This window comes from Dermochelys coriacea, chromosome 16, assembly GCF_009764565.3.
Source record: "Dermochelys coriacea isolate rDerCor1 chromosome 16, rDerCor1.pri.v4, whole genome shotgun sequence".
Classification (NCBI taxonomy): domain Eukaryota; kingdom Metazoa; phylum Chordata; order Testudines; family Dermochelyidae; genus Dermochelys; species Dermochelys coriacea.
In genome coordinates, this window is record NC_050083.1 from 17221472 (window position 1) to 17234158 (window position 12687).

Consider the following 12687-nt stretch of genomic DNA (forward strand, 5'->3'; position numbering starts at 1 on the left):
CATCCCTATCATCAAAGGGTAAATGCTTACAAGAGTCCTGGGGGCTGTGAGGTGCATCGAGGGTTGGGGAGATGCTATAGATAAAAGGGTGAGGAAGGAGAGCAAAATCTTCTCCTCTCCATCAAAACCATTTATTTCCGTGGGTAGTGTATGTGGCCTAGGTATGCCATCCGTGTCCCAGTAGAGGAGATCTGCAAATAGTTAGTCGAGTCCCCAATACCTTGTTTTTCAGCACCCCATGAGCTTTATTGTTTCCAATACAATGAAAAGAGCTGAGTCCCCAGGACAGAGCCAGAGAGAACGTGCAGTATTCTTCAGGGTTTGAGCAGACACCATTGTGTGGTCCTATAGTGAAGATAGATTTTGGAGCTTTGGAAGATGCCAAGTCATCACTGTAGTGGGGAGGTTTTACCTTCATGAGTCTAGACAGTCAGCTGTTAATATCCACCTCCCTCCCTCAGCCTTTCACCAGCACAGGTGCGTGGTTCACTCTCCAACCACAGTCCCAGGTGCTCACTCTCTCTCAATAGATCCCCTTCACTCTCTTGTTCTCCGGATCGAATGGTGACTTGGTATGGGCTGTGGCAGGATAGGTAACTCCCATCCTCTCCAGCATGTATTCACCACTCTTCACAAACTCCAGGGAGACCTGCAGTGAGGACAGGACAGAGACATTGATATATGGGCTCTCCCACATTTCTCTCCCACTTAAACAAGCGAGGCAGCATTTCATGGTTATGCCCCAGAACATTGCTGTGCTGTGATAGTGTGTTTGGAGGCTTGCTATCAACTCCTGTGTGGAAGGCCAGGAGTGCTAAGAGGATTGGGGGCTGTGCCACCTTTTGCTTCTAAGTTGCTGGTTCAACTCCAGTCTGGATTGATAATGTCCAAAAGCCATTACTGTCTCTTACCTGTTAGGTGGTAAGAGTTGGTGATCTCAACCCAGGTCTCCATGCCAGAATGGCTGGTTGTCTGCCTAGCAGTTACAGCAAACAGGTCAGGGAGCCATGGGGAACAGACACTCCTCTCAAGGCATAGAATGGAAGAAGCTGGAAGGGCCTAGGCTATGGACAGAGGACTAGAGGAGTGATTTCTCTTGCTGGGTCTGGTGCTGCTCACATTCGTTCCCAGAGAGCTCCAAAAGGGAAGGAATGTAGATTTTAAAAGCACAGGGTCTTTTTTCCCCCACAGAATCTAAAGCAAATTGAGTTTACAACAAGGCAAAAGAATGAAAGTGAAATTGAGTTCCACTCCAGAGCAGCTGGGTAACCACAGAGTGTATTATGGGTATAACCTCCTGGAGACAAACCTATTAGAAAAGCAGGTTCCCCAGCTGCTCCCCACCTGGCTGGATTGCATTGAACATGAGGAGAGAACATGCACAACCCCCGCACTGGAGATCCTGGTGTGGGTGAGGGCCGCTTGCCTGGCCCGGCACTGGCTGATGTGATGAGACACTTGTGTTATGTTTGTTGTTTTATCTGTTTGGAAGCACTGTCCGATAGATTTGAAAATCCCTGCAGATGGTGTGCACTAGCCGGCCAAAGGACAACACATCCCTCAGTGCACATTACTTTACCTAAGGGCGCTTAGTCCTGCTAGCTCAGAGAACACTCCAGTGTTTGAGAGTTACAGCTGTATTGTCTGGGCTGCTGCCTTTCCCTGCTGTTCACCTCCTCTGCCCCTGTAACCCCATCAACAGGGGTGGGGTTTTAACACGAGTGTGCAGCGGGAACCTTGATTCTCAGGTGAAGAGCTTCAGACACAAAGAAGGCTTGGCATACCGACACAGAGACACCGCCAGCCACTCATTGGGTTCTATTCCTAGCATTGCTGCAGACTCATTGTGCCGCTATGAGCTGGTCATTTCCCCTCACTGTGCCCCAGTTTACTCATCTGTAAGACAAAGGGAACGATACTCCCTGGCAGGGAGGTATTCACAAAGCACTTTGAGATCTTTGGATGAAAAGGTGCTATAGAGCTACAAATTACAATTATTACATACAGACGTATAGCTGTAAAAAAACTGGAAGATACTGGCTTGGGTGTGTACACCGCTGCCCTCCAGTGGATGGAATCAGACCTGCTCCTATTTGTGTCATATGCCTATACTGCTACATGTGAATGGAGAGTGGAACAGCTTGCACATTTGGAGCCAGAAGATATGGATTGTATCCTCCCTTGCATCCATGGTGTGCAGCATTGTAGCCATCGTGAAAATTCTAAGGGGCTATGGATTTATTCAGTACATCTTGCAAATCACAGGTGTGCACAAGAGCCAGCAACACTGCCTTGTAAACTGGAACAGTTAGCACTATGCAATGCCAGCAGGGTTAACAGAATCGCTAGTAGGCTGAACGAGTGGCCAGGGCAGGATGGGGCTAATGGAGTCCTAGCGACAATGACCAAGAAAAGGGAAGTTCCAGTATATATTTCCAGCTCTTGATTGGCTGGGGCAGTGCTGGAGGGGTCTTAAGTTTGCCCTGTGATCTGGGGAGGTCATTGGCATGGCAGGGCCAGGAGTTATTTTTTCTCTCCTGCAGATGCCAGTCTCTAGAGGGCACACTGAGAATGGGTGTGATGGCTGGGGCTGGGGAGATGGGGAGAGCTCGCATGCTATCAAGTCTGCAGTGCCTCCAGGAGAAAGAAACTTGGACCCAGCATAGAACGCACAGCCACGCCTTGCTGGTCCCGGAGCTGCAACATGGAAAGAATGCAGCTGAAAGGTCTCCTGCCGTCCTGCTTTAGGGAAGCTGATCTGCGCTGGCATCCATCAACGTGTCAAGCTGCACAGCGCGCACATGCAAAACTCCCCGCTTCCTCCTGCAGTGGCAATTACCATGGAAATCAGGCAGGAGTTATCATACCGAGCAGAGGGATAAAAGCTGTACGTTAACATCTGCTCAGTGAACTATGACTTTCTGCAGGAGGCCTTTGAGCTGGTGCTGCCGACTGAAGTCGGCGCTTGCCGCACAATGGAAGCTGACAAGGTTGGGGGCCTGTAAAGAGAGACCACTTGTATGAAGTGCCTTGCTGATTGCCAGGCCTGATCGCTTTAATTGGGGGTTAATGTCACCTGAAAAGGCCCTCGAGGAGAAGAGGGGGCAGGAGTCTTTTTGAAAATGACTTTGCTGGTGCTGCCAAATGAAACAATTCTTTATGGTGTGTGGTTGAATGGGGAGAGCTGAGCAACCAGGCTGCCTGGTGGGTTCTAGCTCAATGCTTGCTTGTCTCTCCAGGTCTTTATGCACAGGAGGGGCCAGTCCTCTCTTCACATACACCCTGGCCGCCTCGTGGGCTTCACTAAAGATCCCTGCTTTAGTTTCAGGAAGGAATGAGAAGGCTCATGGTGATGGTGGGAAGAGAAGAGGAGTGAGAAGTAACAGGCAGGAGAAAACTGAATGAAAGAGGAAGAAAAGGAAGCCAAGCTAAGTGAACAGAGCATTTATTGTAGAGATGGGACCAAAGTGGAATCATTTATCAAAATCCCAGCAGCTGAATGCCGTCTGGATCTGAACCGTGGCTAGCTTAGGTTCTGGCTGCATGTGCACTTCCCCCAAGGCGCTTGCGGGGTTAACTCTACAGCACTGGGCAAAGCAGCTCTGAGCTCTGGCATGCTCTCTCACCACTCTGCTTTCTCTTCTACTCACTTTTCCCTGCACTGGGAGGAGAACTGGCTGTTAAAGGGAAAACAACTTGCCCAAATACTAATTTCTCCCTACTGTTACTCACACCTTCTTAAAAAAGAAAAGGAGGACTTGTGGCACCTTAGAGACTAACAAATTTATTTGAACATAAGCTGAAGTGAGCTGTAGCTCACGAAAGCTTATGCTCAAATAAATTTGTTAGTCTCTAAGGTGCCACAAGTCCTTCTTTTCTTTTTGCGAATACAGACTAACACGGCTGCTACTCTGAAATCTCACATCTTCTTGTCAACTGTCTGTAATGAGCCACTCTCTTACCACTTCAAAAGTTATTTTTCCTCCCTTGGTATCCTGCTGTTAGTTGATTTATCTCGTTACACTGACCTCACACTTGGTAAAGCAACCCCCCGTCCTTTCATGTATTTATACCTGCACCTGTATTTTCACTCCATGCATCTGATGAAGTGGGTTCTAACCCACGAAAGCTTATGTCCAAATAAATTTGTTAGTCTCTAAGGTGCCACAAGGACTCCTTGTTATTTTTGCTGATACAGACTAACATGGCTGCCACTCTGAAACTTGCTCAAGGCAGCTCTCCAGGAAGCCTGCACAGTCTCAAGACCTGACAAAGAGGCAGCGATACATCACTTCTACGAGAAATAAGCAGCTCCTGAGACTCTTACCAGCTTCAAACCTGAGGCTTAACTCACACCCACTTGAGAGTTTAGCACAAGCTTTATCGACTTTGGCCTCGGAAAACTGATATTTTCCTATGATGTTTATTGTTGGTGCTGTAATAATTTGCAACTTCTGCCTGGGGTGAAAACTTCCCCATTGTCAGCAGCAATGGTGAAAATTAACACCAGATGAACTGATGAGTTTTTGCAAAAATTCTTGTATAGTCACCAGAGCCTAATTCTCAGGCTCCTTCCCCGCTGTACCGACAGCTGCTGCTAAGTGAGTTTGTTTGACCAGATATATTTAGGCATTGTGAGAGCTTGTCATAATATGATGAGTCGAAACATCACCGTGTGGCATCAAAGTGTCATCATGTCATGATGCCTGGAAGCAAGGAGAATGGGTTGGAGGCCTATTACTACATTTTCATTATAACAGGCTGAAAAGTAGAATGGCCCAGTGGGCAGATTGTTTGCTATGACTCAGGAGACATGGGTTCGATTCCCATCTCACCAGAGAATTGCTGTATGACCATAGGCAAGTTTACTAGCCTTTTTGTGTCTCAGGTTCCCATCTGTAAAATGGGGATAATAGCACAGCCATGCCTGACAGGTGATGTGAGCATAACTGCATTAAAGGTGTGAGGTGTGAACTACAATAGCAGGGGCTGTATAAGCATTTCCTTACATAGGTACTAACTAGAAAAAAAAGGGGAGTCAAATTCTGTTCTCACCAACATAGCTCTCCTGCCTTTGATAACACTGGCAAATGATGACACATTGTTGCAACTCACATTCTAGCTTGCACCTGACTTCAACAGGGTGCTGGAATGTAACGGAGAGCAGCTTGATATTTTTTAGAATAATTTTCATTTCACTAACGGGCCCCTTCTTGAAAAGTGCAAGTCTTTGGGAATTCTTTATCTCAACCGAGGCTTAGTTTGGCTTCCTTAAACACAACTCAAGCAGATGTGTTTGTTCGATATTTCTTCCACAGTCAGCTCTGTCCCTAAGTGCCTGGCTGGAATACCCAATGTGGCACTTTTTCCCATTCTCCACTACGGTTGCTCTGCCTGTCTGCCCAGAATTGTGCAATATGGTTTCACACCAATATTGCAGACTCCAATGTAATGAGATAAAAAGCAAACAAACTCCTTCTGTGGCAGCTTTCTAATCTCTGATTCACCATTTCTCGTCCCTCTCTCTGTTGGAAGCATTCACAATCCTTTTAATGCTGCCTCTCTGTCCAGGTCAACTGTGTCTGGGTGGGAGGAAGGAGCAGACCTGAACAGCAGCAATGTGTAGTAACTCTACACATCTCCCACCACTAAGCTACTCCCTCTGGTTGCCCCATCTACACTGTATTCATTTTAAAGCTACAGCCCAGAGCCTTTAAAATTCTACCTCTGCTATAGGGGATTTGGCTGGAGAACACTGAGTTCCTGTGTAAAAGAAACTTCCTTTCCATAGAATAGGTGGAATGCGAAGACTCGAGGACTGTATTTTAACTCTGGGCTTCTAGCAGGTACCTGGGACCATGTTCCTAAGTCCCGCCCCCCCCACCCTTTCTCCTCTACTAGTGGCAACCCAGCAAAAGGCAATGCCTCATCAGGATCCCTCTCTAATTCACAGGGAACACAATGATTGCAAAGGGCAGAGCACACTGGGAGAACAGAGCTGTGATTTTTCTGTAGAGATATGATCCCACATTATTCTCTCTCTGTCTCTCTCTCTCTCTCACACACACACACACACACACACACACACACACACACACACAGGCACACACAGAGTCATCAGCCCGTGGGGCTCAACCATCAGGCATGAAGCAGGGTGTCAGAATTCTTTTCCCCTAACTCTTTTGATGTCAAGGCTCCATCTGCACCAGGTGCCTGTCACAATGCCAAGAGAGAGAGGGAGAGCGAATGGATGGGGCTTGAAAGCTCCCTGTCATCAGCAACAGGAGTCTGTTCATTGCACCAGGCTGCCCTCTTCTAGGCTCAGGAGGGAAGGAAGGAAGGATACTCCTTGATGAGAAACAATAGGCAGGGGAAAGATATTGTTTTGGGGGTAGGAAAGCAACTAACTGGTCCATAAAATCGCATGGCTCAGGAGCCCAGCACTGTCGTTGCCACAGGATGAAAAATCAAGGTGGTCTAAAACAGACTAACACGGCTGCTACTCTGAAACCTAAAACCAACCAGCAATTTATGAGGGTTTTTTTTGTCTGCTGTATGTATGAGGTTAAGTTGGTTCCTGGGGATTTTATCTTTAGTCCTCCCACCCCAAAACGTCCTCATGTAAGTGTAATTATCTCTCTGTCTATAGCACATGGGTTAATTAGAGTCCCCCTCCCCCATGAGGCTATTCAGGTTAAGTTAAGTTAAGGCTATTAGACACAAGTTCCTAGGATCAAATTAGAGCGAATACATTGTTGCAGTTAATGTTCTAGCTTGCACCTGTGCGTGAGTCTGGAGATGGAGCTGTGCAAAAGAACAGCATGGAAGTCACTAGAGAGAAAGCTATTCATTGCTAAACTGCTGCAATCTCTCACTCTTTGGAATCTCTTTGCTCTAGTTATACAAGCTAAGAATTTTGTGAAGAGACGCGAGGGGATCTTGCAATCCTTCAGTCCCCAGATTAGTGTTTGCGCTCTCTCTTTAAAGATTAGTGTGTGTGTGAGGTTTTAAATAAAATCAATGTTATGCTCTCTCCCTCTGCAAATCTTCTGACTCAGAGAATGAAACAGCATTCTCCACACATGGATGTGAATTCTCTCTGCATAATTCTACCCCTCCCTGTCTGTCTGTCTATCCTTGTGTCTTTCTGCTTCCCCTCCCTGCATCCTGCACTCTTCCAGCACTGTCAACTTCAACACACCATTTGTCTGAGTCTCCAGGACTCCTCCTTCCAACCCGCTCCATACACTCAAAACATGTTTCTTGAGCTAGGTTACTACCTTCTCTCTACTCGTGTGCCCACCTCTCCCCAGACACTGAGAACTACAGCAGTGCCAATAACAGATATTTTGTAACACTGACCCTTCCAAAAAATCTAAAATCAGTTTCAATTCAACCTGCCATGGACATTTTTTGTAATTTTCAGTGAACCAAAAAGGTTGGAAAAAATTAGTTTCGGGTCAAATGAAACATTTTGTTTACCCTGAAATGAAACATTGTTTCTTTTTTGTTTTTTTTTTAACTTTAAACATGTTTTAAAAATAAAACTGAAATAAACATTGAAAGGAAAAGTGATTTCCAATCAAAATATTGAAATGTTTTGTTTAGAAATGGTCAGAATGATGCATTTAGATTTTTTGGGGGGGATTTATTTTCTAATGAGACAACTTGGTGACTTTGCAACTGATTCCTAGAGTCACAGAATTGTAGGGCTAGAAGGCACTGCAAGTTCAGCCACCCTGCAGCCATTTGGATGTAGTTCTAGGTATAGCTGTGTAATTTGGGGCTGCTAACACAGCTTGGCATGACATGGGGGCCCGGGAGGCACCATGTTCTCTATACTCACTGGTCCTCCATCAGGGTTCCGGATGTACCCGTAGGCAATGGTTTTGTTGATGGCAAAGCCAAAATCCGCCCTCCGGATGTGCCCAACTACTTTGCCATTTCTCCAGATGGCCTCCAGTCCAAACATAGGCACCTTCCTGCAGGACCAGAGCAGAGCAGACCTTTAGCAGACAGCAGCTCAGCAGGGCAGTTCCCTGCCACTCTTGGGGTTTTACCCAGGGGAGTTGTTATAGAAAATCAAGGGGCTAAAGGTGCTGACCACAGGAACACATTATGCACGTAGGCAGGCTCTGTGCTAGCTTCCTAAACAGTACTCTGCCAATACATCTCCTACCCCCTGTTATTCCAGTCCTGGGCTTCCACACAAAGCCTTGCACCAGTGTCCTAACCCCCGGCACTCCACTATTCCAGGCTGTACCCTACCTAGCTCTGCCAGTGCACGTTAACCCTGACATGTTTCCCCACGGATTACATTCCTCGGCCACACACACAGCTCTGACAGCGTGCCTCGGTCCTGACTTGCAAAATCCCCTGCTATTTTGGTTGGAACCAGATAACCCCACCCATTTTCACACGGTACAAGTTTGATCAGATAAAACAAGAGCGGAGGAAATGGCAGAGGGAGTTTGTGGCTGAGCTCCGAGTTGGTGTGTGGGGCAGAATCTTCTTTCTGGTTAAAGTTGGATCACAAGCACCAGGGTGACTGTTGTATTTAATACGCCCCGGCAGAGCTCACTGATACACAGCCCAGCCCAGGGGCGGTCGTACTTACTCATCAATGGTGAAGCAGACCAGGCGCCGGCGGACTCCCTTTGCTTTCTGTGTCTCCAGAGCTTCCCGTCCAAGGAAGGGAATGCTGGACTTGAGTTTACAAGTGAAGGCCAGGCCTGCCTCCAGGGGGGTGTCGTCAGGACGCAGATCCGCGTGCCAGTGCCTGTACCCTGCAGAGAACGACAGAACCATCATGGGTCTCCATGTCTGTCCCCTCCTTTCTCCCCAGTTACAACAAGGCCTGGGAGAGCCAGTGTGAGGAGAACAAAACACTTGAATCCCCCAGTCCTCGATCCGGCCCTGCTCCATCCTTTGGTAGTTCAGGGCCAGTGAGATGAAAAGCAGCTCCTCTGTCACACTCCTCTCTTGCTGCAGCATTCCCCCCTGCAGCTACAGGAAAAGGCAGCACCCCGTCGGTCACAATCCTCTAGTGCTCCATTCCTGCACTGGGCCAAATGAGTAGGAGTAGGAACAGCCAAATGTGGCTTGAGACATCTCTGGCCTCACTGAATTCTTGGAGCCTGCCTGGACCCCAGAGTAAGTTAGAGCAACCACAGGGCTGCTCCAAGTTACAGTCAAGGTGCTGATGGCTCCCTGACGGCTTTGATCAACTGGGAATAGCTGGAACTCAGTGTGCTCAAACCACGTTCTCACTTCTTCGCAGAGTGCCCCAGAACACCCCCCCCCATCCACCTCCACTCAGGAACTGCAGGGTTATTTACATGTGGTTATTTACACTCTTCTCCCCCATGAAAAACATCTCCCACTCACCACAAACCCTGCCTTCCTCCCCTCAGAGTACTGCCCAGACCTCACCTCCCTCTGGAGTATTTTACCCCCCTCACAGCATCTCACATCCACCAGCCCCTCTCAGGAGTATCTCACCCCTCCTGTGGAGCACCTCGTCTCCATCAGCCCTAAAAGAAACACAAGGCTCTAGTAGAACTGGTTGAAATGTTTCCATCAAGAAGGGATGGGGGGAGGGGTGTCAAAATGGACATTTGTCAAAATGGACATTTCCACAGGACATGCCCATTTTCCACAATTATTTTTATGGGATGGGTGTTGATTTTCTAGCTCAAACCTGACATTTTTTAACAAAGACAAAACTTTTTTTTTTTTACACAAAAACTAAACATGTGGGCAAATTCCCCATTTCTTGAGCACCTCTAGGCACTAAGTCACTCCTCAAGGGCAATGGCTGAATCTACAGGTTGGCAGGCCCAGGATGGAAAAGCCCTTGGAGCTCAACGTGTTTCTCTGAATTCTTCGGCCATCTGCAAAGCTGGGCCGGAAGTCTCCTAGATTTCAGCTACTTACTGCTTTCCATTTGTCCAGAAAATGGCCTCTAGGGCGGGTGTTTTGGTGCCTCTGGTCCAAGTCCTGGGGCAGGAAGTGCAGAGGCAGAAAAATGATGCGGGATGGGGAAGGAAAGTAGATGCTTTTTTAAACATTCCTCTGATTTTATTCAGATGGGCTCCTCCAACCCTACAGCCAGCCTTGGTTTTAGCTCTCGGAGTCAAGCAGGGACACTTTGTGCCACTCAAACAGCCACAGGAGGAATGAGCAGCAGGGGAGGACACTGGGAACAAAACTGGAGTGCTCAGGGGAAAGCAGAGAAAACAATTCCATTCCAGTGGAGGGTAATGAATAAACACACTGAACAAACTGGCCATCAGGGACCAGCAAAACAAGAAACATCAATATCCTCTGGGTGTGGGTGTTGGGTTGTGTATGGGTGTGCACGTGTATGAAGGGAGGCTGGAGGAGTGCTTGGAGGTTTGAGTCACGGAAAAAACAACTGGGCATGAGGTGGAAATACTGGAGAAGCTTATTAGCCTGGGTGCCCTATTCCTCACTGCCGATGGGATGGTGGAGGTGCTTGTGGTTAAGGTAGAGGTCTGGGCCTCCGAAGGACGGAGTTCAATTGCTAGCTCTGCTACAGGTTCTGTGTGTGCCACCCTGTGTGCAACACTTCCTCTCTCTGTGCCTCTAATCTGGGAAATGGCGTGACTCTCTCCCTCCCGGGCAAGGGGGCAGTGAGGATAAATCCATGAACGTCTAGGAGGACTTGGAGACTGGGGCGAGTAGGGAGGTACAAGGAGCTGGATATGAGTGACCCGTACAGAGTCAGTAGGCGTTGCTTGTTTTCTATGAGGGAAGAATGGTCCACTTGAGTTTTTCATGTTCCTTTTTCCTAGTGGAAACCCCCAAAGTTTTTTTAACAGGTTTTTAACCGATTTTGGAGGTGACCCGGGAGCTAGAACTCCATGGAACTTAATCCTGACTCAGATTAAAGTTCTCTGAAGGCAGATGACCCTTCCTCAGAGAGAGAAAAGGGTTTCCCCTTTCCCAAAGCCTCACTTTGTGCCAGAAGATTTTTAGTGGAGTCACCTAAGGAGGGTTCAATCCATCTAGGAGCATCAATCTCTCAAAGTGACTCATTCTAACAATCCTTTCCCTCATCCCCTTTCTGTTTTAACAGCTAAATGCTAAGAGAAGAGGCCACTGAAATAACCCCACACATCCCTCCTCCCTTTGTTTTTGGTCCCTAACTGATGACAGGCCGGTAAGCTTAGTTAAAACATTCACCCTCAATACGAGACCAATGTTTAGGGAGAACTCAGTGAGGAGCTGGGTCACCCGAGCCACATGGTCCACCCCTAGTTATCAACCCTTTACAGTGGGGTGCACTGTCCTGTCCCTGAAGCTGGAAAACCCCTGGCCATGGATGGGGGAATAAAGTTACCTGGCTTCCCCCTGGATCACTGTGCAAAGTGTTGGGGGCAGCTGGATCTCCCTGAAGGAGACGGGTGTGATGGGGTTGGGGAGTTTGGAAGGAGTTCCGGCTATGCATCTCAATTCCTGGGGGGGTTATCTGAACCAAGCCCAAACTCAAACTTTCCAAGGCCTGCCCAAGACAAGGGCAGAGGGACAGATGGCAGGAAGTCCTCCATCTTTCTTTGCTTGCCTCATGTGCATTGTCCCCACCAGGTGACAGCAAAGCCACACATGCTAGTACAGGTGAAAAGCAAGTTCGCCTGAGAAACCTTTCTCAATGCTGAGGGAGTCGATGGCTCTGTACCCGGCGTTGGTAATGCCGTGCCCGGCACCTGCCTTCATCACAGCCTGGTAAACCCGCACGCAGTCCTGCTTGGGCACATGCAGCTCCCAGCCCATCTCACCCACAAACGACAGCCTCATGGCTCGTACCTGTGAAACACAAAAGATCAAAATCATTGGCCTTGTGTTTCCTTTTTTTCAAGGACTCTAGAGCGGGGCAGTGTGGTCCAGGGGATAGGTCCAGCGCTGGGAATCAGAATACCTGGTTCTATTTGCTGCTCTGCCAGTGACCTGCTGTGTATACGGATAAGTCATTTACTATTCTGTGCCTTAGTTACCTCATCTGTACAATATCACTTACCCTCTTTTGAGATGACCGGGTGACAGGAGCTAAGTAGTGTACCGATAACTTCTTGTGAAAGTCTTTGGACAGCACTCTCTTGGGATCAGTCCTATTTATATAAAACCTGTTTCCTCTCATCTCTTTATTCTTCCTAGTTCTTTATTACTAGAGACATTTGGGTGAAACAAGTATCTTTCTTTCTATATCTTTTGTTCATCAGCTCCTAACGCTTATTGTTCCTGGGAGACACAATCTTTGGATCATGAGGCCACAACTGACCACTAAATAAATGATGAGCTCAGACCTTAAATCTTTTGTTGTATTCCCTCCAAACCAGTCAATCTACAACACACAAAGCATATTCATCAAAATGACAGATTTGCTATTACAATAAATACATTTTCTGCTGTATCACCTTTGGCTGTTGACCAAATCCTGTTTGATAAGCTAAGCAAGGCTGGGTCTGTCATGTTGGATAGGAATATCCATCAACAAACAGTTCTGCTGTAGCCTTCAGTGTGGAGCTTTGTGCCCATCTAATGGCTAATCTATATAACAAGAAAGAGCCTACTACAACTGCCAGCTGAGGGAGTCACTCCTTAAATGTTAGAGCAGGGGTGGGCAAACTATGGCCCGGGGCCACATCCGGCCCTTCAGATGTTTTA

The 12687-nt window shown here is 47.7% G+C and overlaps 1 protein-coding gene across 1 annotated transcript in view; it reads right to left on the reverse strand.

The window, feature by feature from the left end:
• Positions 1-230: 230 nt before the first annotated feature.
• SARDH (sarcosine dehydrogenase) overlaps positions 231-12687 on the reverse strand; it is a 112472-nt gene continuing 100015 nt past the window's right edge. Inside the window, exons 18-21 of the mRNA XM_038374725.2 lie at positions 11667-11829; positions 8618-8786; positions 7847-7982; positions 231-649 (exon numbers count right to left, since the gene is read on the reverse strand). Coding sequence (XP_038230653.1) covers positions 524-649; positions 7847-7982; positions 8618-8786; positions 11667-11829 — 594 coding nt within the window. The 3' untranslated portion in view covers positions 231-523. The remainder of the gene's footprint in view (positions 650-7846; positions 7983-8617; positions 8787-11666; positions 11830-12687) is intronic.